The 22,344-nt window shown below is 44.4% G+C and overlaps 1 protein-coding gene across 1 annotated transcript in view; it reads left to right on the top strand.

Moving 5' to 3' along the window:
* LOC139367562 (multiple epidermal growth factor-like domains protein 6) overlaps nucleotides 1–22,344 on the top strand; it is a 110,519-nt gene that overhangs the window by 52,739 nt on the left and 35,436 nt on the right. Inside the window, exons 17-21 of the mRNA XM_071105814.1 lie at nucleotides 3,248–3,376; nucleotides 10,111–10,242; nucleotides 17,154–17,282; nucleotides 17,461–17,589; nucleotides 19,543–19,671. Of these exons, the coding sequence (XP_070961915.1) occupies nucleotides 3,248–3,376; nucleotides 10,111–10,242; nucleotides 17,154–17,282; nucleotides 17,461–17,589; nucleotides 19,543–19,671 (648 nt within the window). The remainder of the gene's footprint in view (nucleotides 1–3,247; nucleotides 3,377–10,110; nucleotides 10,243–17,153; nucleotides 17,283–17,460; nucleotides 17,590–19,542; nucleotides 19,672–22,344) is intronic.

The following is a 22,344-nucleotide window of genomic DNA, read 5'->3' as shown; positions in this document are numbered from 1 at the left end:
AAATCAAAAAAAATCCGCCAAGACTTCAGAAAAAGAATTGTAGACCTCCATAAGTCTGGTTCATCCTTGGGAGCAATTTCCAAATGCCTGAAGGTACCATGTTCATCTGTACAAACAATAGTACGCAAGTATATACACCATGGGACCACGCAGCCTTCATACTGCTCAGGATAGAGATGCCTTGTGTCTCCTAGAGATGAACGTACTTTGGTGCTAAAAGAGCAAATCAATCCCAGAACAACAGCAAAGAACCCTGTGAAGATGCTGGAGGAAACGGGTACACAAGTATCTACAGTGGGGCAAAAAAATATTTAGTCAGCCACCAATTGTGCATGTTCTCCCACTTAAAAAGATGAGAGAGGCCTGTAATTTCTATCATCAAAAATCCAGAAAATCACATTGTAGGATTTTTTATGATTTTATTTGCAAATTATGGTGGAAAATAAGTATTTGGTCACCTACAAACAAGCAAGATTTCTGGCTCTCACAGACCTGTAACTTCTTCTTTAAGAGGCTCCTCTGTCCTCCACTCGTTACCTGTATTAATGGCACCTGTTTGAACTTGTTATCAGTATAAAAGACACCTGTCCACAACCTCAAACAGTCACACTCCAAACTCCACTATGGCCAAGACCAAAGAGCTGTCAAAGGACACCAGAAACAAAATTGTAGACCTGTACCAGGCTGGGAAGACTGAATCTGCAATAGGTAAGCAGCTTGGTTTGAAGAAATCAACTGTGGGAAATATTATTAGGAAATGGAAGACATACAAGACCACTGATAATCTCCCTCGATCTGGGGCTCCACGCAAGATCTCACCCTGTGGGGTCAAAATGATCACAAGAACAGTGAGCAAAAATCCCAGAAGCACACGGGGGGACCTAGTGAATGACCTGCAGAGAGCTGGGACCAAAGTAACAAAGCCTACCATCAGTAACACACTACGCCGCCAGGGACTCAAATCCTGCAGTGCCAGACGTGTCCCCTTGCTTAAGCCAGTACATGTCCAGGCCCGTCTGAAGTTTGCTAGAGAGCATTTGGATGATCCAGAAGAAGATTGGGAGAATGTCATATGGTCAGATGAAACTAAATATAACTTTTTGGTACAAACTCAACTCGTCGTGTTTGGAGGACAAAGAATGCTGAGTTGCATCCAAAGAACACCATACCTACTGTGAAGCATTGGGGGTGGAAACATCATGCTTTGGGGCTGTTGTTCTGCAAAGGGACCAGGACGACTGATCTGTGTAAAGGAAAGAATGAATGGGGCCATGTATCGTGAGATTTTGAGTGAAAACCTCCTTCCATCAGCAAGGGCATTGAAGATGAAACGTGGCTGGGTCTTTCAGCATGACAATGATCCCAAACACACCGCCCGGGCAACGAAGGAGTGGCTTCGTAAGAAGCATTTCAAGGTCCTGGAGTGGCCTAGCCAGCCTCCAGATCTCAACCCCATAGAAAATCTTTGGAGGGAGTTGAAAGTCCATGTTGCCCAGCAACAGCCCCAAAACATCACTGCTCTAGAGGAGATCTGCATGGAGGAATGGGCCAAAATACCAGCAACAGTGTGTGAAAACCTTGTGAAGACTTACAGAAAATGTTTGACCTCTGTCATTGCCAACAAAGGGTATATAACGTATTATATATATTATTATTATTATATAACGTAAAGTATTGAGAAAAACTTTTGTTATTGACCAAATACTTATTTTCCACCATAATTTGCAAATAATTTCATAAAAAATCCTACAATGTGATTTTCTGGATGTTTTTTTCTCATTTTGTCTGTCATAGTTGAAGTGTACCTATGATTAAAATTACAGGCCTCTCTCATCTTTTTAAGTGGGAGAACTTGCACAATTGGTGGCTGACTAAATACTTTTTTGCCCCACTGTATATCGACATAACCTGAAAGGCCGCTCAGCAAGGAAGAACCCACTGCTCCAAAACCGCCATAAAAAAAGCCAGGCTACGTTTTTCAACTGCACATGGTGACAAACATTGTACTTTTTGGAGAAATTTCCTCTGGTCTGATGAAACAAAAATAGAACTGTTTGGCCATAATGACCATCGTTATGTTTGGAGGAAAAAGGGGGAGTCTTGCAAGCCGAAGAACATCATCCCAACCATGAAGCACGGGGGTGGCAGCATCATGTTGTGGGGTGCTTTGCTGCAGGAGGGTCTGGTGCACTTCACAAAATAGATGACATCATGAGGAGTGAAAATTATGTGGATATATTGAGGCAATGTCTCAAGACATCAGTCAGGAAGTTAAAGCTTGGTCGCAAATGTGTCTTCCAGATGGACAATGACCCCAAGCATTCTTCCAAAGTTGTGGCAAAATGGCTTAAGGACAACAAAGTCAAGGTTTTGGAGTGGCCATCACAAAGCCCTGACCTCAAACCTATAGAAAATTTGTGGGCAGAACTGAAAAAGCGTGTGTGAGCAAGGAGGCCTACAAACCTGAGTCAGTTCCACCTGCTCTGTCAGGAGGAATGGGCCAAAATCCAGCCAACTCACTGTGAGAAGTTTGTGGAAGGCTAGCCGAAACGTTTGACCCAAGTACTAAATACTAATTGAGTGTATGTTAACTTCTGACCCACTGGGAATGTGAAGAAAGAAAAGCTGAAATAAATCATTCTCTGCTATTATTCTGACATTTCACATTCTTAAAAAAAATTGGTGATCCTAACTGACCTAAAACAGGGATTTTTTTACTAGGATTAAATGTCAGGAATTGTGAAAAATGTTGTTTAAATGAATTTGGCTAAGGTGTATGTAAACTTACAATTTCAAATGCATGTAATTGTGATATTTCATTTTTCTTTATATATATAAATTAGCACAACAAAAATGTAAAAACTGTTTTTGCTTTGTCATTATGGGGTACTGCGCGTAGATTGATGAGGGGAAAAAACTATTTAATCAATTTTAGAATAAGACTGTAACTTAACAAAATGTGTCAAAAGTCAAGGTGTCTGAATTCTTTCCGAAGGCACTGTATCTCCTAAACTCGTTTCCTCATGTCTCTCTCTTGTTCCTCTTCAGTAGACATATACAGTAGTGAGCAATGTACGTTTAGAATATCGAATCACAATAAAATTGTAGTATCGAATTTCAATACATGATACGTGTAGAATCGCAATATATATCTTATCGGCACCTAAGTAATGTGATAATATCGTATCGTGAGGTCCCTGGTAATTCCCAGTCCTATATATTTTACCATACTGTCTCTGTCTCTTAGTCTGCCTGTTGGGTAGATTTGGCCTGGGTTGCCAGCTACGCTGTCGGTGCGATAACGGTGGGCGCTGCCACCCGTTGACGGGTCGCTGTGCCTGTCCTGAAGGATGGACTGGACCCAGCTGCAGTAGAGGTAAGGCTGACAGTGTGTGTGTCACGCCCTGACCATAGTTTACTTTGTATTTTCTATGTTTTGATTGGTCAGGGTGTGATCTGAGTGGGTATTCGATGTTTCATGTCTTGTTTGTCTATTTCTATGTTCAGCCTGATATGGTTCTCAGTCAGAGGCAGGTGTTCGTCATTGTCTCTGATTGGGAACCATATTTAGGTAGCCTGGGTTTCACTGTGTGTTTGTGGGTGATTGTTCCTGTCTATGTGTTTTTCACCGGATAGGCTGTTTAGGTTTTCGTTACGTTTATCACGTTCTTTATTTTTGTAGTGTTTGCATTGATTCGTGTTTTACGTTTGTTCATTAAAACATGGATCGCAATCTACATGCTGCATTTTGGTCCGACTCTCCTTCTCATAAAGAAAACCGTTACAGAATCACCCACCACCAACGGACCAAGCAGCGTGTCAACAGGCAGGAGCAGCGCGAGGAGAAGTGCAATAAGGATTTCTGGACATGGGAGGAAATCCTCGACGGGAGAGGACCCTGGGCTAAACCAGGGGAGTGTAGCCGCACTAAGGTGCAGCGGGAGAAGAAACAACAGGAGCAGCCCAAAGAGGAGGTATGGACATGGGAGGACGAATTAGAAGGAAGAGGACCCTGGGCTCAGCCAGGAGAATATCGCCGCCCCAAAGAAGAACTGGAGGCGGCGAAAGCTGAGAGGCGCAGATATGAGGAGGCAGCACGACGTAGCGGATGGAAGCCTGAGAGGCAGCCCCAAAAATTTCTTGGGGGGGGGCTAACAGGGAGTATGGCTACGCCAGGTAGGAGACCTGGGCAGACTCCCTGTCCCTCCCGGGGGGCTAGAGAGACCGGACAGGCACCGTGTTATGCAGTGGTGCGCACGGTGTCTCCAGTGCGGGTGCTTAGCCCGGTGCGGTATATTCCAGCTCCGCGTGTCTGCCGGGCTAGATTGAGCGTCGAGCCTAATGCCATGAAGCCGGCTCTACGCAGCTGGTCCCCAGTGCGTCTCCTTGGGCCGGCTTACATGGCACCAGCCTTGCGCTCGGTGTCTCCGGTTCGCCTGCATAGCCCAGTGCGGGCTATTCCACCTCGCCGCACTGGCAGGGCGACCGTGAGCATTCAACCAGGTAAGGTTGGGCAGGCTCGGTGCTCAAGAGCTCCAGTGCGCCTGCACGGTCCGGTTTTTCCAGTACCACCTCCACACCCCAGCCCTCCGGTAGCAGCTCCCCGCACCAGGCTTCCTGTGCGTGTCCTTGGCCCAGTACCACCAGTGCCAGTACCACGCATCAGGCCTACAGTGCGCCTCGCCTGTCCAGCGCTGTCGGAGCCCTCCTCCTCTCCAGCGCTGTCGGAGTCTCCCGCCTGTTTAGCGCTGTCAGAGCTTTCCGCCTCTACAGCGCTGCCGGAGTCTCCCGCCTGTTCAGAACTGCCAGTTAGCATAGAGCTGCCAGTTAGCATAGAGCTGCCAGTTAGCTTAGAGCTGCCAGTCTGCAAGGAGCTGCTAGTCTGCAAGGAGCCGCCAGAGCTGCCTGTCTGCAGGATGCCGCCAAAGCTGCCAGTCTGCAAGGAGCCGCCAGAGCTGCCAGTCTGCAAGGAGCCGCCAGAGCTGCCAGTTAGCATGGAGCAGCCAGGGCCGCCAGTCAGCATGGAGCAGCCAGGGCCGCCAGTCAGCATGGAGCAGCCAGGGCCGCCAGTCAGCATGGAGCAGCCAGGGCCGCCAGTCAGCATGGAGCAGCCAGTCAGCATGGAGCAGCCAGTCAGCATGGAGCAGCCAGAGCAGCCAGTCAGCATGGAGCAGCCAGAGCAGCCAGTCAGCATGGAGCAGCCAGAGCTGCCAGTCAGCATGGAGCAGCCAGTCAGCATGGAGCAGCCAGAGCTGCCAGTCAGCATGGAGCAGCCAGTCAGCATGGAGCAGACAGAGCTGCCAGTCGACCAGACTCTTCCAGATCTGCCAGTCGTCCAGACTCTTCCAGATCTGCCAGTCGTCCAGACTCTTCCAGATCTGCCAGTCGTCCAGACTCTTCCAGATCTGCCAGTCGTCCAGACTCTTCCAGATCTGCCAGTCGTCCAGACTCTTCCAGATCTGCCAGTCGTCCAGACTCTTCCAGATCTGCCAGTCGACCAGACTCTTCCAGATCTGCCAGTCGACCAGACTCTTCCAGATCTGCCAGTCGTCCAGACTCTTCCAGATCTGCCAGTCGTCCAGACTCTTCCAGATCTGCCAGTCGTCCAGACTCTCCCAGATCTGCCAGTCGACCAGATTCTCCCAGATCCGCCAGTCGACCAGATTCTCCTAGATCCGCCAGTCGACCAGATTCTCCCAGATCCGCCAGTCGACCAGATTCTCCCAGATCCGCCAGTCGACCAGATTCTCCCAGATCCGCCAGTCGACCAGATTCTCCCAGATCCGCCAGTCGACCAGATTCTCCCAGATCCGCCAGTCGACCAGATTCTCCCAGATCCGCCAGTCGACCAGATTCTCCCAGATCCGCTAGTCGACCAGATTCTCCCAGATCCGCCAGTCGACCAGATTCTCCCAGATCTGCTAGTCGACCAGGATCTGCTGAAACCGCCAGCCAGCCAGGTTCTGGTAGTTTCTACTACCTGCCTGGGCTTCCTCTCAGTGCTGAGCTTCTTCTCAGTGCTGAGCTTCCTCTCAGTGCTGAGCTACCTATCTGTCCCGAGTTACCTCTGTCCCGAGCTGTCCCTCTGTCCCATGTTATCATTGTGGTGGGTAACCTATTTAGGGACGTTTAGGAGGGGGATTAAAACTGTCATGGAGTGGGGTCCACGTCCAGCGCCAGAGCCGCCACCGCGGACAGATGCCCACCCAGACCCTCCCCTATAGGTTCAGGTTTTGCGGCCGGAGTCCGCACCTTGGGGGGGGGGTACTGTCACGCCCTGACCATAGTTTACTTTGTATTTTCTATGTTTTGATTGGTCAGGGTGTGATCTGAGTGGGTATTCGATGTTTCATGTCTTGTTTGTCTATTTCTATGTTCAGCCTGATATGGTTCTCAGTCAGAGGCAGGTGTTCGTCATTGTCTCTGATTGGGAACCATATTTAGGTAGCCTGGGTTTCACTGTGTGTTTGTGGGTGATTGTTCCTGTCTATGTGTTTTTCACCGGATAGGCTGTTTAGGTTTTCGTTACGTTTATCACGTTCTTTATTTTTGTAGTGTTTGCATTGATTCGTGTTTTACGTTTGTTCATTAAAACATGGATCGCAATCTACATGCTGCATTTTGGTCCGACTCTCCTTCTCATAAAGAAAACCGTTACAGTGTGAGCCATAATCAATACTGTAGTACTTTATGATCCTCCTACCACTCAGACCTGGGTTAAAATAAAATATTATTTCAATCTGATTGAATTAATTGAGGTTTCCCTGGCACAAGGGAACCATTAGAAGAGTCGAAAAATGGTAAAACCTACACATCTGGTTAAAGCAAGCGTATTTGAAAGACTTCATATAGTAGTTGAAGCCAGCTTGCAATAATAGTGATAATAACCCATAAGAGTCTAAACCCTGTCTAATCCGGGGGAGGGGGTTCTACTAAGCTACAGTGCCTTCAGAAAGTATTCAGCCCCCTTGACTTTATCCACATTTGGTTAAGTTTCAGCCGTATTCTGAAATGGATGAAACGAAGAAAAAAAAACTCAGCAATCTACACACAATAAATACCCCATAAATAATGAATATCATGAAGCGAAAACAGTTTTTAGAAATGTTTACAAATTTATATAAAAGAAAAAACAGAAATAGCTTATTTACATCAGTATTCATACCCTTTTCTATTAGACTCAAACTTGGAGTCCATCTGTGGTAAATGCAATTGATTGGACACGATTTGGAAAGGCACACGCCTGTCTATATAAGGTTGACAGTGCATGTCAGTTGACAGTGCATGTCAGAGGATAAACCAAGCCATGAGGTCGAAGGAATTGTCCATAGAGCTCCGAGACAAGATTGTGTCGAGGCACAGATCTGGGGAAGGGTACCAAAAAATGTCTGCAGCATTGAAGGTCCCCAAGAACAGTGCCCTCTCACATTCTTAAATGGAAGAAGTTTGGAACCACCAAGACTCTTCCTCGAGCTGGCCACCTGGCCAAACTGAGCAATCGGGGAGAAGGGCCTTGATCAGGGAGGTGACAAAGAACCCGATGTTCACTCTGACAGACCTCTAGATTCCTCTGTGGAGATGGGAGAACTTTCCAGAAGGACAACCAATCCTGCAGCACTCCAACAATCAGATATTTTGGTAGAGTGGCCAAAGCCACTCATCAGTAAAAGGCATATAACAGCCCTCTTTGAGTTTTCCAAAAGGCACCTAAAGACTCTCAGACCATGAGAAACAAAATTCTCTTGTCTGATGAGATTGAACTCTTTGGCCGGAATGCCAAGCGTCACTTCTGGAGGAAACCTGGCATCGTCCCTACGGTGAAGCATGGGGATGAGAGCCTCATGCTTTGGGGAAGTTTTTCAGCGGCAGGGACTTGGAAACGAGTCAGGATCGAGGGAAAGACGAATGGAGCAAAGTACAGAGAGATCCTTGATGGAAACCTGTTCCAGAGCGCTCAGGTCCTTAGACTAGGGTGAAGGTTCACCTTCCAACAGGACAATGACCCTAAGCACACAGCCAAGACAACAAAGCAGTGGCTTCTGGACAAGTCTCTGAATTTCCCTGAGTTACCCATCCAGAGCCCGGACTTGAACCCTATTGAACATCTCTGGAGAGACCTGAAAATAGCTGTGCAGCAACGCTCCCAATCCAACCTGACAGAGCTTGAGAGGATCTCCAGAGAAGAATGGGAGAAACTCCCCAAATACAGGTGTGCCAAGCTTGTATCGTCATACCCAAAAAGATTGGATGCTGTAATCGTTGCCAAAAGTGCTTCAACAACAATACTGAGTAAAGGGTCTGAATAACTTTTTTTTGCCTTGTCAATATGGGATATTTTGTGTAGATTGATGAGGAAAAATGATACATTTTAGATTAAGGCTGTAACGTAACAAAATGTGGAAAATGTCAAGGGGTGTGAATACTTTCTGAAGTCCTTTATATGGAATTGTTTTAAGAAAGTCATACCAAGGATCATTTAGCTATTTGATTTTGAATTTTAAGACACCTTGAAGTATAATTTATTTTATTATCATTTTTTTATGAAACATTTTTTGTGCTTAGTGCTATTAGCCAATACAAACACATTGAATAACAGATTCACTACATTGAGCAACAGATAGTCCCCCCAAAAAATCTAAAGGAAGTTTGTTCTAAAGTGTCTGTCCTATTCATGTATCTGAGAGATATAAGAAGGATCAGGAAACAGCAGTTATTTTTTTATACATGTACTTAACCCCTTATTTTTGGCATTAGCAAGTGTGCATATATACACTGATCAAAAATATAAATGCAACAAGTGTTGGTCCCATGTTTCATTAGCTGAAATAAAACATCCTAGAAATGTTCATGCACAAAAAGGTTATTTCTCTCAAATGTCTGTGTGTTTACATCACTGTTAGTGAGCATTTCTCCTTTGCCAAGATAATCCATCCACCTGACAGCTGTGGCATATCAAGAAGTTGATTAAACAGCATGATCCTTACACAGGTGCACCTTGTGTTGGGGACAATATAAGGCCACTTTAAAATGTGCAGTTTAGTCACACAACACCATGCCACAGATGTCTCAAGATTTGAGGGAGTGTGCAATTGGAAAGCTGACTGCAGGAATGTCCACCAGAGCTGTTGCCAGATAATTGAATGTTCATTTATCGACCATAAGCTGCCTCTAACGTTGTTTTAGAGAATTTGGCAACCGGCCTCACAACCACAGACCACGTGTAATCACGCCAGCCCAGGACCTCCACATCCGGCTTCTTTACCTGGGGGATCGTCTGAGTGGGAGTGGGGGGTTGCTGATGACTATCTCTGTCTGGAATAAAGCCCTTTTGTGGAGAAATACTAATTCTGATTGGCTGGGTCTGGTTCCCCAGTGGATGGGCCTGACTACCAAGTGGGTGGACCTACCATAGTCATGTGAAATCCATCTATTAGGACCTAATTAATTAATTTCAATTGACCGATTTCCTTATATGAACTGTACGCTGTAATTCCATTTTAAAAAATGAACTAGTCCCGGGCGACCTTCAGACGAGTGTTGTGAGGCCTGTGGGCGTCCAAGAGCCAACCAACCGACATGTACTGTACGTGTTCGTGAGAGTCTCACCTTTCCACGACGAGACACAAAACAGAGAACCCCATGATGTGCATGAAAGTCCAATCTTTCCATAGAGTGTCATAATAGATTGTAGGCCAAACCGTTCAGACGTTACAGAGTATTTTGTGGGAAGACCAATTTTCGAGATGTCTCATGGTCTGACAAACAGTGCTCTAGCTCTGTCACCTTTCACCGCAGATGTGGAAGTGCAACATAAGCGGGTGTCGTGGATTGAGACGCATCCAATGCAAAAAAAACAGATATCTCTAGCTTTAACTGACAGGTTTTTATGGGGATATTTATTTTGCTATTTAATTTTCTGAGGGGACGCAGAAATAGACCTTTAGGGGATAACACTGTACTTCATTTGTTGGTTCCTTTTTTGATTTGGAGAGACATTTGAAACCGTGAAAGGTCTTGTGCGTCTGAAATGGCACTCTATTCTCCCTTTAAGCCCCCTACCCAGTTGTGGAGGTCATGACTTTTGACCTCTGACCTCTGTCTCCATGATAGTGTGTGACGCCGGGCGCTGGGGGGTGGACTGTGCCAACGTGTGTGAGTGCCTGGACAACGATGGCAGCTGCGACCTCATCACAGGACAGTGTCGCTGTGAGGCGGGCTACACAGGACCACGCTGCCAACAGAGTACAAACATAAATATCTCCTTTCTAGTGTGTGTGTGTGTGTGTGTGTGTGTGTGTGTGTGTTTTGTGAGTGTGTGTTAATGGAGGCTGGTGACTTGAAACATTTGGGAGAATGGGAGACCCACGGTATAGGCACTGACTGCTCGGAGATGACAAAGAGTGTTCCAAAAATCAAGGGACAGCAACCAACCAAGACTAATAGTTTCCCGAGCAAGATTATTTATCATCCAATATGATTGCGTAATACCTGTATTGATGGTATTTAACTTGCCTAGTTAAATAATGGTTAAATAAAAACATATATTTTTTTTAAATACGTGAGAAGCTAGCTAGTTAAGCGAGCTACCTAGCTAGGCTAATGGAGACTGCATGCGCTTTCTTGCCCTACACAGTTACAAATAACTGCTTTCAGTTAGGGGAAGTGATGAGCTCTATAGCAGTCTCACAACTCAATCGCTGGTTGAAAAACGTTTTCTGCCCCTCCCAAAAGATAGAATTTGTAGATAATTGGCCTTCTTTCTGGGACTCACCCACAAACAGTACCAAGCCTGGCCTCCATCCTAGCTGGAGGGATGCTCTCATCTTATCTATGAACATAGACAGAGCTCTAATTCCTTTAGCTCCACAATGAGATAGGGTGCAGGCCAGCTTAGTGGAGTCTGCCACTAGCACAGTCAGTGTAGTCAGCTCAGTTATCCCCCATGAGACTGTGTCTGTGGCTCGATCTAGGTTAAGGAAAATCAAATCAAATCAAATCAAATCAAATTTTATTTGTCACATACACATGGTTAGCAGATGTTAATGCGAGTGTAGCGAAATGCTTGTGCTTCTAGTTCCGACAATGCAGTAATAACCAACAAGTAATCTAACTAACAATTCCAAAACTACTGTCTTGTACACAGTGTGAGGGGATAAAGAATATGTACATAAGGATATATGAATGAGTGATGGTACAGAGCAGCATAGGCAGATACAGTAGATGGTATCGAGTACAGTATATACATATGAGATGAGTATGTAAACAAAGTGGCATAGTTAAAGTGGCTAGTGATACATGTATTACATAAGGATACAGTCGATGATATAGAGTACAGTATATACGTATGCATATGAGATGAATAATGTAGGGTAAGTAACATTATATAAGGTAGCATTGTTTAAAGTGGCTAGTGATATATTTACATCATTTCCCATCAATTCCCATTATTAAAGTGGCTGGAGTTGAGTCAGTGTCAGTGTGTTGGCAGCAGCCACTCAATGTTAGTGGTGGCTGTTTAACAGTCTGATAGCCTTGAGATAGAAGCTGTTTTTCAGTCTCTCGGTCCCAGCTTTGATGCACCTGTACTGACCTCGCCTTCTGGATGATAGCGGGGTGAACAGGCAGTGGCTCGGGTGGTTGATGTCCTTGATGATCTTTATGGCCTTCCTGTGACATCGGGTGGTGTAGGTGTCCTGGAGGGCAGGTAGTTTGCCCCCGGTGATGCGTTGTGCAGACCTCACTACCCTCTGGAGAGCCTTACGGTTGAGGGCGGAGCAGTTGCCGTACCAGGCGGTGATACAGCCCGCCAGGATGCTCTCGATTGTGCATCTGTAGAAGTTTGTGAGTGCTTTTGGTGACAAGCCGAATTTCTTCAGCCTCCTGAGGTTGAAGAGGCGCTGCTGCGCCTTCTTCACAATGCTGTCTGTGTGAGTGGACCAATTCAGTTTGTCTGTGATGTGTATGCCGAGGAACTTAAAACTTGCTACCCTCTCCACTACTGTTCCATCGATGTGGATAGGGGGGTGTTCCCTCTGCTGTTTCCTGAAGTCCACAATCATCTCCTTAGTTTTGTTGACGTTGAGTGTGAGGTTATTTTCCTGACACCACACTCCGAGGGCCCTCACCTCCTCCCTGTAGGCCGTCTCGTCGTTGTTGGTAATCAAGCCTACCACTGTTGTGTCGTCCGCAAACTTGATGATTGAGTTGGAGGCGTGCGTGGCCACGCAGTCGTGGGTGAACAGGGAGTACAGGAGAGGGCTCAGAACGCACCCTTGTGGGGCCCCAGTGTTGAGGATCAGCGGGGAGGAGATGTTGTTGCCTACCCTCACCACCTGGGGGCGGCCCGTCAGGAAGTCCAGTACCCAGTTGCACAGGGCGGGGTCGAGACCCAGGGTCTCGAGCTTGATGACGAGCTTGGAGGGTACTATGGTGTTGAATGCCGAGCTGTAGTCAATGAACAGCATTCTCACATAGGTATTCCTCTTGTCCAGATGGGCTAGGGCAGTGTGCAGTGTGGTTGAGATTGCATCGTCTGTGGACCTATTTGGGCGGTAAGCAAATTGGAGTGGGTCTAGGGTGTCAGGTAGGGTGGAGGTGATATGGTCCTTGACTAGTCTCTCAAAGCACTTCATGATGACGGAAGTGAGTGCTACGGGGCGGTAGTCGTTTAGCTCAGTTACCTTAGCTTTCTTGGGAACAGGAACAATGGTGGCCCTCTTGAAGCATGTGGGAACAGCAGACTGGTATAGGGATTGATTGAATATGTCCGTAATCACACCGGCCAGCTGGTCTGCGCATGCTCTGAGGGCGCGGCTGGGGATGCCGTCTGGGCCTGCAGCCTTGCGAGGGTTAACACGTTTAAATGTCTTACTCACCTCGGCTGCAGTGAAGGAGAGACCGCAAGTTTCCGTTGCAGGCCGTGTCAGTGGCACTGTATTGTCCTCAAAGCGGGCAAAACATGGCGGTGTTCGCCTTACCAATCTCACTGGAATAAAGACCTCTTCCATTCTTGTCATCTCAAAATATGGTTACTTAATGTTAGATCCCTCACTTCCCAGGCAGACATCGTCATTGATCATAATCTTGATGTGATTGGCCTGACTGAAACATGGCTCAAGCCTGATGAATTTGCTTTGTTAAATGAGGCCTCTCCTCCTGGTTACACTAGTGACCATATCCCCCGCGCATCCCGCAAAGACATGTGTTGTTAACATTTGACAGCAAATTTAAACGTTCCTCCCCTCACAAAAATTACTTTGTTTCCGTCTTTTGAGCTTCTAGTCATAAAATCTATGCGGTCTACTCAATCACTTTTTATAGCTACTGTTTACAGGCCTCCTGTGCCGTATATAGCGTTCCTTACAGAGTTCCCTGAATTCCTATCGGACTTTGTGGTCATGGCAGATAATATTCAAATTTTTGGTGACTTTAATATTCACATGGAAAAGATCACAGACCCACTCTAAAAGGCTTTTGGAGCCGTCATCGACTCAGTGGGTTTTGTCCAACATGTCTCCGGACCTACTGTACTCACTGCCACAGTCATAACCTGGATCAAGTTTTGTCCCGTGAAATAAATATTGTGGATCTAAATGTTTTTCCTCATAATCCTGGACTATCCGACCAACATTTTATTATGTTTGCAATAGCAACAAATAATCTGCTCAGACCCCAACCAAGGATCATCAAAAGCCGTGCTATAAATTCCGCGATGAACTGCCCTTGATGTCTCTGCCTGGCCGGCTCCCCTCTCTCCATTGTGATTCTCTACCTCTGACCCTATTACAGGGGCTGAGTCACTAGTGTTCTTCCATGCCGTCCCTAGAAGGGGTGCGTCACTTGAGTGGGTTGAGTCTCAGACATGATCTTCCTGTCCGGTTTTGCACCCCCTCAGGCTCATGCAGTGGAGGAGATCTTGTAGGGCTGTGCTTTGGCAAAGTGGGTGGGGTTATATCCTGCCTGGTTGGCCCTGTCCTGGGGTATCGTCAGACAGGGCCACAGTGTCCCCTGACCCACCCCTGTCTCAGTCTCTAGGATCTATGCTGCAATAGTCTATGTGCTAGGGGGCTAGGGTCAGTCTGTTATGTCTGGTGTAATTATCCTGTCTTATCTGGTATTGTGTGTGAATTTAAGTATGCTCCCTCTAGTTCTCTCTCCCTCCCGGAGGACTTGAGCCCTAGGATCATGCCTCAGGAATACCTGGCGAATGTTATCAATAAAAAATAAACTATGACAATACATTACATATATTATAAGGCCTTACATATTGGCCTAGTTGATGGCCTAGTTTTACCCTAACACAGTGGTGTTAGGAAACTCCTGATTTACAGGCACATCAGGCCTGCAAATCACATTATGCTGGCTTGGAAAGTGATGAGTAATTCCTATTGGAATCCAGCCAGTAAGGATATCTAACAGTTGGAATTATTATTCACCCACTACCTGCATTCAGAATGACTGTCAGGGCTAGGAAACCATTTAAACCGGAACAACCATTTCAATAAATTATCTTATCTTTGTGTAGTATAATACTAATCAATCAATCAATGTCCATGCAAAACCACAGAAAATATCAACAATCAAAAATCGACCTGCATTAGAGCATGCTGGGAAATATGATAATGATGGGTGTGGTTTTGATGAGACTATTTTACTCTCCACAGTGTAAAACAGTAACTCTGGTTATCAACACCAATACACAAACATATCTTTTTTATCTTTATTTCACTAGGTAAGTCAGTTAAGAACAAATTCTTATTTACAATGACGGCCTACCCCGGATGACGCTGCGCCAATTGTACGCCGCCCAATGGGACTCCCAGTCACGGCCGGATGTGATGTGTCTTAGACCACTGCACCACTCGGAAGCCCTACATAGTGTGCTTAATCTAATAACACACACATTATTGTATTGTTCTTGTCTATATTGAATATGTAATTTAAACATTCACAGTGTAGGTTGGAAAAAGTATGTGAACCCCTAGGTTAATGACTTCTCCAAGAGCTCATTTGAGTCAGCTAACCTTGAGTCCAAATATAAAAAACACTCATTGCCTGATGTGAACCATGCCTCGAACAAATAGATCTCAGAAGACCTGAGATTAAGAATTGTTGACTTGCATAAAGATGGAAAGGGTTACAAAAGTATCTCTAAAAGCCTTGATGTTCATCAGTCCACGGTCAGACAAGTTGTCTATAAATGGAGAAAGTTCAGCACTGTTGCTACTCTCCCTAGGAGTGGCCGCCCTGCAGATATGACTGCAAGAGCACAGCGCAGAATGCTCAATGAGGTTAAGAAGAATCCTAGATTGTCAGCTAAAGACTAACAGAAATCTCTATAACATGCTAACATCTCTGTTGACGAGTCTACGATACGTAAAACACTAAACAGGAATGGTGTTCATGGAAGGACACCACGGAAGAAGCCACTGTTGTCAAAAAAACAACATTGCTGCATGTCTGAAGTTTGCAAAAGTGCAAATGGATGTTCCACAGCGCTTCTGGCAAAATATTCTGTGGACAGATTAAACTACAGTTGAGTTGTTTGGAAGGAACACACAACACTATGTGTGGAGAAAATTATTAATTAATCCTAGGCAGCCTGGTCAAATTGGAATATAAGCCACATCCGATCACATTCACATTTTCTCCTCACACAAACAAATGGACTTTAAATACATAGTTATGAATTTGTTTACCCTGACCAGATGGACAGGACACATAGGCTGTATGCAGCTGCTGTTGTTAGTAGCCTACAGTTGATCAGACTGAGAAACTGTCTTGTTTTCATCCCATAAAGCATGTCAATATCACTAATGTTTAGGTGCAGCCTAGGCTGCTATAACATTTATGTTAAGAGTTTTTCTTGTGTCTGTCGGGAGTTATAATGTGTTATCATTCCGTTTGCTAAATAAATATCGGAGCAAAGTGGAAAGTGCCCTCTGCGTCAACCTACCCCTGGGCACAGATGTCAATACATTGTCTATTCCATGTTGGTTCAATGTAATTTTGTTGAAATTACGTGGACACAATGTTGATTCAACCAGTGTGTGCCCAATAGGCTTTTTTTAAATATAACTTTTAATGGATGGTGCGATGGAAGCTATGAAATCATTTTGAATTTATTTCTGCAGCAAGTGAAGCATCGTAACGTGCAATTACCTCTGCAAGCTCCTTGTAGTTGCCCTTGTTTCCCTCTCATTGTGCCAACTCTTACATAGCCAAACATGCAGTATTGTCGATAAGCTGCTTGAGAACATCCCTGTTTCACCTTACCTTCTCGTAGTTTGAATATGCAGACCTTCATCCATTACATGATCGATGTGGCTTTTTCCTAGAAGCTTGAATCTGATGTGGGCAATGAAAGGGGTTTTTCAACAAAAAATCCACTACATTGTAGTTGGCGTTCGCCATTCTTGCAGAGAAAACTGAACTCTGCTTGCTAGCTAGCTATGTGCTACTGAAGTTGGCAAGGCAAATTTAAATAAATGACACTAACACGACAGAAAAATAAAGTTCTAAAAACAAGAAAACAAGATATAATCTACCTCTTCCGTCACCTGTAGTGTGAACAAACTAATTTCAAATGAATAATATCCTAAAAACTATCTCAATCTCAATCTATCCAACAATGTCACCAACTAACAAAAATCGCACATGCGTGGTGCTATGTTCATTCTCTAATCCTTTGATTAGATGGACAACATGTTCATTCATACTGCAAAAGCTTTGATTGGTTGGAGGATGGAAGGGGTTGAGGAGCATGATCCTCCTAGGTTTTGTATTAAAGTCAATGTAGCCAGAGGAGGCTAGAAAATAGCTGTCCTGCGGCTACACTATGGAGCTACCCTTGAGGGTACTGTTGAGACTACTGTAAACATTCATTGCACAAGTGTGTTTTAATCAGGTATTTGGTGACATTATTATATTTAGTATAGTTTTATCTGAAAGGAGAATGTTTCTGAAATTCCTCCCCTTTCTTCCTCTGAGGAGCCTCCACTGGTTTGTGTGTCAGTGTGTGTGACTGTACATAGACTAGCTGGGTTGGGTCCTTCTCTGCCTGACACTGTTTAATAACAAAGTCACTAGCAGGGAAAGTGTTTTACTTTCTCTCTTAGCTCTTTCTCTCTGTCTCTACCCTGGCTCTGAAACAGAGTGCCCAGAGGGCTCCTTCGGCGCTGGCTGCAGACGCAGGTGCCAATGTGCCAATGAGGCGGCCTGTGAGCATATGGGTGGAGCCTGCACCTGCCTGCCTGGTTGGACAGGCACCTACTGTGAAAAACGTAAGTGTGTGTTGGATAACCAATTAGAGTATGGTTGTGTATTTATGTGATGAATGCCCACATGGTATGTTTGGAATGTGACTGTGTTTGTGTGTGTGTGCGCGCGTGCGTGCATGCATGTGTACATTTCGATACATTTACATGTGTACATTTCGATGTGCCGTTTGTGTTTGTGCAGCGTGCCCTGAAGGATTCCATGGGCTGGAGTGTCAGCAGCAGTGTCAGTGTTCTAATGGGGGGAGATGTGACCACCTGACAGGGGCCTGCCACTGTCCAGACGGCTGGGTCGGATCACAATGCAACACCAGTGAGTCCTATTGGCCTATTCACCCATCCATCCATCCATAGAATTTCTGTAGCCGCTCAAAAAAAGAAAAGAGGAACCGGTAAACAGGTGGAAGTAGATTTAATGAAGCGACTACACCCCACTGTGCTATTTCTCTCTGTGTGTGGTGCATTAATACTCATGTTCCTCGTTTGCATGTGGCATTGCATATTACCCTGGATCAACATAGTCATTTTTCAGTTCTAACTGGTAACGGGGAAGGAGCAGGGCCCATTCCAAAGAAACGTGTGTGTGTTTTCTGCAGTAGTGCCTGTATTGTGTGGAGAGCTGAGCATTTCCAAAACTATGTCACGACACTCTTTGTATCTGTGTACAGTTACAGTACAGTGCCTTCAGAAAGACTTTTCAATTTTTGTTACGTTACAGCTTTTTTCTCAAATTGATATAGTTTTTTCCCTTCCTCAATCTACACACAATACCCCATAATGACAAAGCAAAAACAGGTTTTTAGAAAATGTTGCTAGTTTATTAAAAATAAAATAACTGAAATATCACATTTACCGAAGTGTTCAGACCCTTTACTCAGTACTTTGTTGAAGCACCTTTGGTAGCGATTACACCCTGGAGTCTTCTTGGGTATGACACTAGAAGCTTGGCAAACCTGTATATGGGGAGTTTCTCCCATTCTTCTCTGCAGATCCTCTCAAGCTCTATCAGGTTGGATGGGGAGCGTTGCTGCACAGCCATTTTCAGGTCTCTCCAGAGATGTTCGATTGGCTTAAAGTCCGGATTCTGTCTGGGCCGCTCAACATTCAGAGACTTGTCCTGAAGCCACTTCTGCATTGTCTTGTCTGTGTGCTTAGGGTCATTGTCCTATTGGAAGGAGAACCTTCACCCCAGTTTGAGGTCCTGAGTGTTCTGTAGCAGGTTTTCATAAAGGATCTCTCTGTAAATTGCTCCGTTCATCTTTCTCTTGATCCTAACTAGTCTCCTAGTCCCTGCCGCTGAAAAACATCCGCACAGCATGATGCTGCCACCACCATGCTTCACAGTAGGGACGGTGCCAGGTTTCCTCCAGATGTGACACTTGGCATTTGGGCCAAAGAGTTTAATCTTGGTTTCATTAGACAAGAGAATCTTGTTTCTCATGATCTGAGAGTCTTTAGGTGCCTTTTGGCAAACTCCAAGCGGGCTGTCTTGTGCCTTTTACAGAGGAGTGGCTTCCGTCTGGCCACTCTACCACAAAGGCCTGGTTGGTAGAGTGCTGCAGAGATGGTTGTCCTTCTGGAAAGTTATCCCATCTCCACAGAGGAACTCTAGAGCTCTGTCAGCGGGTTCTTGGTCACCTCCCTGAACAAGGCCCTTCCCCTGATTGCTCAGTTTGGCGGTGGCCAGCTCTAGGAAGAGTTTTGGTGGTTCCAAACTTCTTCCATTTAAGAATGATGGTGTTCTATGGGACCTTCAATGCTGCAGACATTTTTTGGTACCCTTTCCCAGATCTTTGCCTCGACACAATCCTGTCTCGGAGTTCTATGGACAATTCCTTTGATCTCATGCCTTGGTTTTTGCTCTGACATGCACTGTCAACTATTGGACCTGATGTAGACAGGTGTATGCCTTTCCAAGTCATGTCCAATCAATTGAATTTACCACAGGAGGACTCCAATCAAATTGTAGAAGGATGATCAATGGAAACAAGATACACCTGAGCTCAATTTCGAGTCTCATAGCAAAGTGTCTGAATACTTATGTAAATAAGGTATTTATGTTTTTAATTTGTAATTTCATTTCTAAAAACCTGTTTTCACATTGTCATTGTAGGGTATTGTGTGTATTGCTGAGGAAAATTTATTTTATCCATTGTAGCGTAACAAAATGTGGACCAAGTCAAGGGGTCTGAGAACTTTCCGAAGGTACTGTATCTTATGTCTGTTTTTGTTCCCCCGGACATTCTGCGCCCTGCTCCTGTTGTAGCATGCCAGGCAGGGTGGTTTGGCAGTGGGTGTCAACACACCTGTGAGTGCTGTAATAATGCCAGCTGTGACCCTGTGAGCGGGCAGTGCCAGTGTATGCCAGGCTGGACCGGCGCCAGCTGTGAGAAAGGTACTGTCAGTGTGCATGTCTGTTTGTTTATGTGTGTGTGTGTGGATTTGTATGCATATTTGTGTGCATGTGCAGTGGTTTCCCCTGTATTCATTTAGCAGCAGTGGACCATTAAATATGAAACAGGATAAAATATAGCAACGCTAATGATAACCGTCTTCTCGTAGATGGAAAGCCTTTCCCAAATACTTTCTCAATTAAATGTTAACTAGCTACAATTTAACCTATGCCTACCTGTCAGAATAATATCATGATTATTTGCATCAATTTAGTTGGCATTCGTTTTGTGAACTCCATCACGTGTGCTACAGAACTGCTGCTAACCAGACAACAGTGCCCAGGTGCATGCTCACTTGCGTTAAAGTGTAACTACACTCAAAAACATTTAAAACATTCTTAGATTTTCCCCACGCCTCAAAAGTGTTCTCCTGATGCAGTCTAAGCATTGTTGTGGACTTAGAACATCTATACTTTTTTACTTTTAGATTCAAACTAGAAGCACAGAGAGCATCATTTTGAATTCATGAATTTTAATCTACTGTTAATCTATTAATCTGCTATTTGAAGTCATGTCCCCCAGTCCTTCACTTTTCCTAAATAAGTATATTAACACACGTACAGTGGAGACCAAAATGATTGGATCCTTTGATAAGGATTATATATATTTTAAACTAATACAATTACTTGGAGAAAAAGACAAGTAATAAATATAAAAAACTCAAAAAGATACAGGTCCATATGATTGAATGCCCTGTTTTCAATACTCCAGCTCCCTCACCTTGCAAGGATAACTGAGCCGTCTTCCTATCAAGGCAAAACCCACCACTGGTGTGTGTGGCCAAAGAGCTGCATTTTCATGTCATCTGACCATTGCGCCGCTTCCAATCCAAGTGCCAATGCTATTTAGCAAACTCCAGGCATTTACATTTGTTGGTTGACATGAAAATAGAGCTCTTTGGCCACACACACCCGTGGTGGGTTTTGCGTCAGAAGAAAGATGCATATGCAGAAAATAATTCCATACCTACTGTAAAATATGGTGGTGGATCTTTTATGTTAAGGAGCTATTTTGCTTCCACTGGTCCTGGGGCCCTTGTTAAGGACAAAGGACATTTTAGCCAAAAACATTATTGCCTTTGCCAGGAGGCTGAAACTTGGCTGCAAGTGAATCTGGCAGCAAGACAATAACCGCAAGAACAAATAAAATCCACCAAAAACTCAAATTATGGACCACAAAATCAACATTTTGCGATGGCAATCTTAGTCTCTGAACTTGAACTCCATTGAAAACCTGTGGTTTGAATTGAAGAGGGACGTCGATGCGCAGACGAAGGATATAACAAATCTGGAAAGATTATTGAAGGAGTATTGTCTAAGATCCCTCCAAATATGTTTTCCAATCTCATCAAATATTTTAGAAGAAGGTTTTTGGATGTTATTCTCACAAGAATAAGAATGCTGGAGAATCGAAACATAGGATTCAATCATTTTTACCCCTACCTTTAAAAAAAAAGTATTTCTTATTAAACTAAATCTTGTTCTCTGAGCATGCGCAGTATTTGTATTATTTATTTTATACAGTCTTTTTTTGCTCATCTTTATAAGGGGATGAGGGGATAAGGGGACTCCACTGTATGTGGGAGGATATGTTATTCCTCCCTGCCCCTCATTCACTGCCAGTCATTCTCTGCCAGTCAGCCTTTGACATTTTGATGTCTATATAGTATCAGAAAAGGCAGATTCTGCAGTTTCCAAATCACCTATCATTGTCAAACAACTCTTAAAAATAAGCCCATTAAGCACTATTTCAAAATATCACTTTTTGACAGAATTACCACCATTCCATGCACTCCCCACGTGAGCACTTGCAACACTCAAAGCACAGTAATGTATTTAAACTCAAAATATACCATTCTGATCTTTTGAAATGCATTTTCTTAGTTTCATAATGTTCCTTAAGACATGCCTAAACAAATGAATAATGGATGATCTTTGTCATGGTGTTTGATTTGAGGTGTGTTTGTGATTTTTCATTTGTGTATATATAGCCTACAGTTACATAAAACACATGTTCCGGAACATATTTTTTAAACCTCCCGCTTTGGGCTGGATGTGTCAATGTGTAGTTCATGCATGCATAATTTATGAGCATTTTACCTCAATTAGCCATGAAATCCCTAGTTTGAAGCAACTGTTTTTCTGGAACCTATTCTGCACCATTTTACCTACATTTTCCCCCAGGTAGGCCAGCCTAGCAATTCGAGTTCAACCAATGAGTTTCAGCACCTCACCGTAAGAGTGACAGCCACAGCAGAGAGAGAGAGAGGGAGAGAAATGACGTGGTGAACAGTGCACATATCTCACGGAGTACGCAATTTTCAGGGACCACTTTTGGCTCGGGCACTACTTTCTGAACTACTGGCTAAAAAGTGTACAAAAGTATACTAATAAAATGCTATTGTGTTGAAATACATTTTCTTTCATATTCTAATGTTACCTTCATAAACAACCAAAGTGTTATTATTGTGATGAAATGTATTTATTAGACTGCTAGAATGTTAACATCAAAAATAAATAAATTTCATTTGCTTAGAACCGAGGTATCGAGGACCCGCATTTTAAGTGTTAAAAAAAGTGTGACTTTGAGAGCGAAAACCTGAAAAAACTGGGAGA

This window comes from Oncorhynchus clarkii, chromosome 16 (assembly GCF_045791955.1).
Source record: "Oncorhynchus clarkii lewisi isolate Uvic-CL-2024 chromosome 16, UVic_Ocla_1.0, whole genome shotgun sequence".
Classification (NCBI taxonomy): domain Eukaryota; kingdom Metazoa; phylum Chordata; class Actinopteri; order Salmoniformes; family Salmonidae; genus Oncorhynchus; species Oncorhynchus clarkii.
Note: the sequence above shows the minus strand (reverse complement) of the source record. Positions and strands in the feature narration are given on the sequence as shown.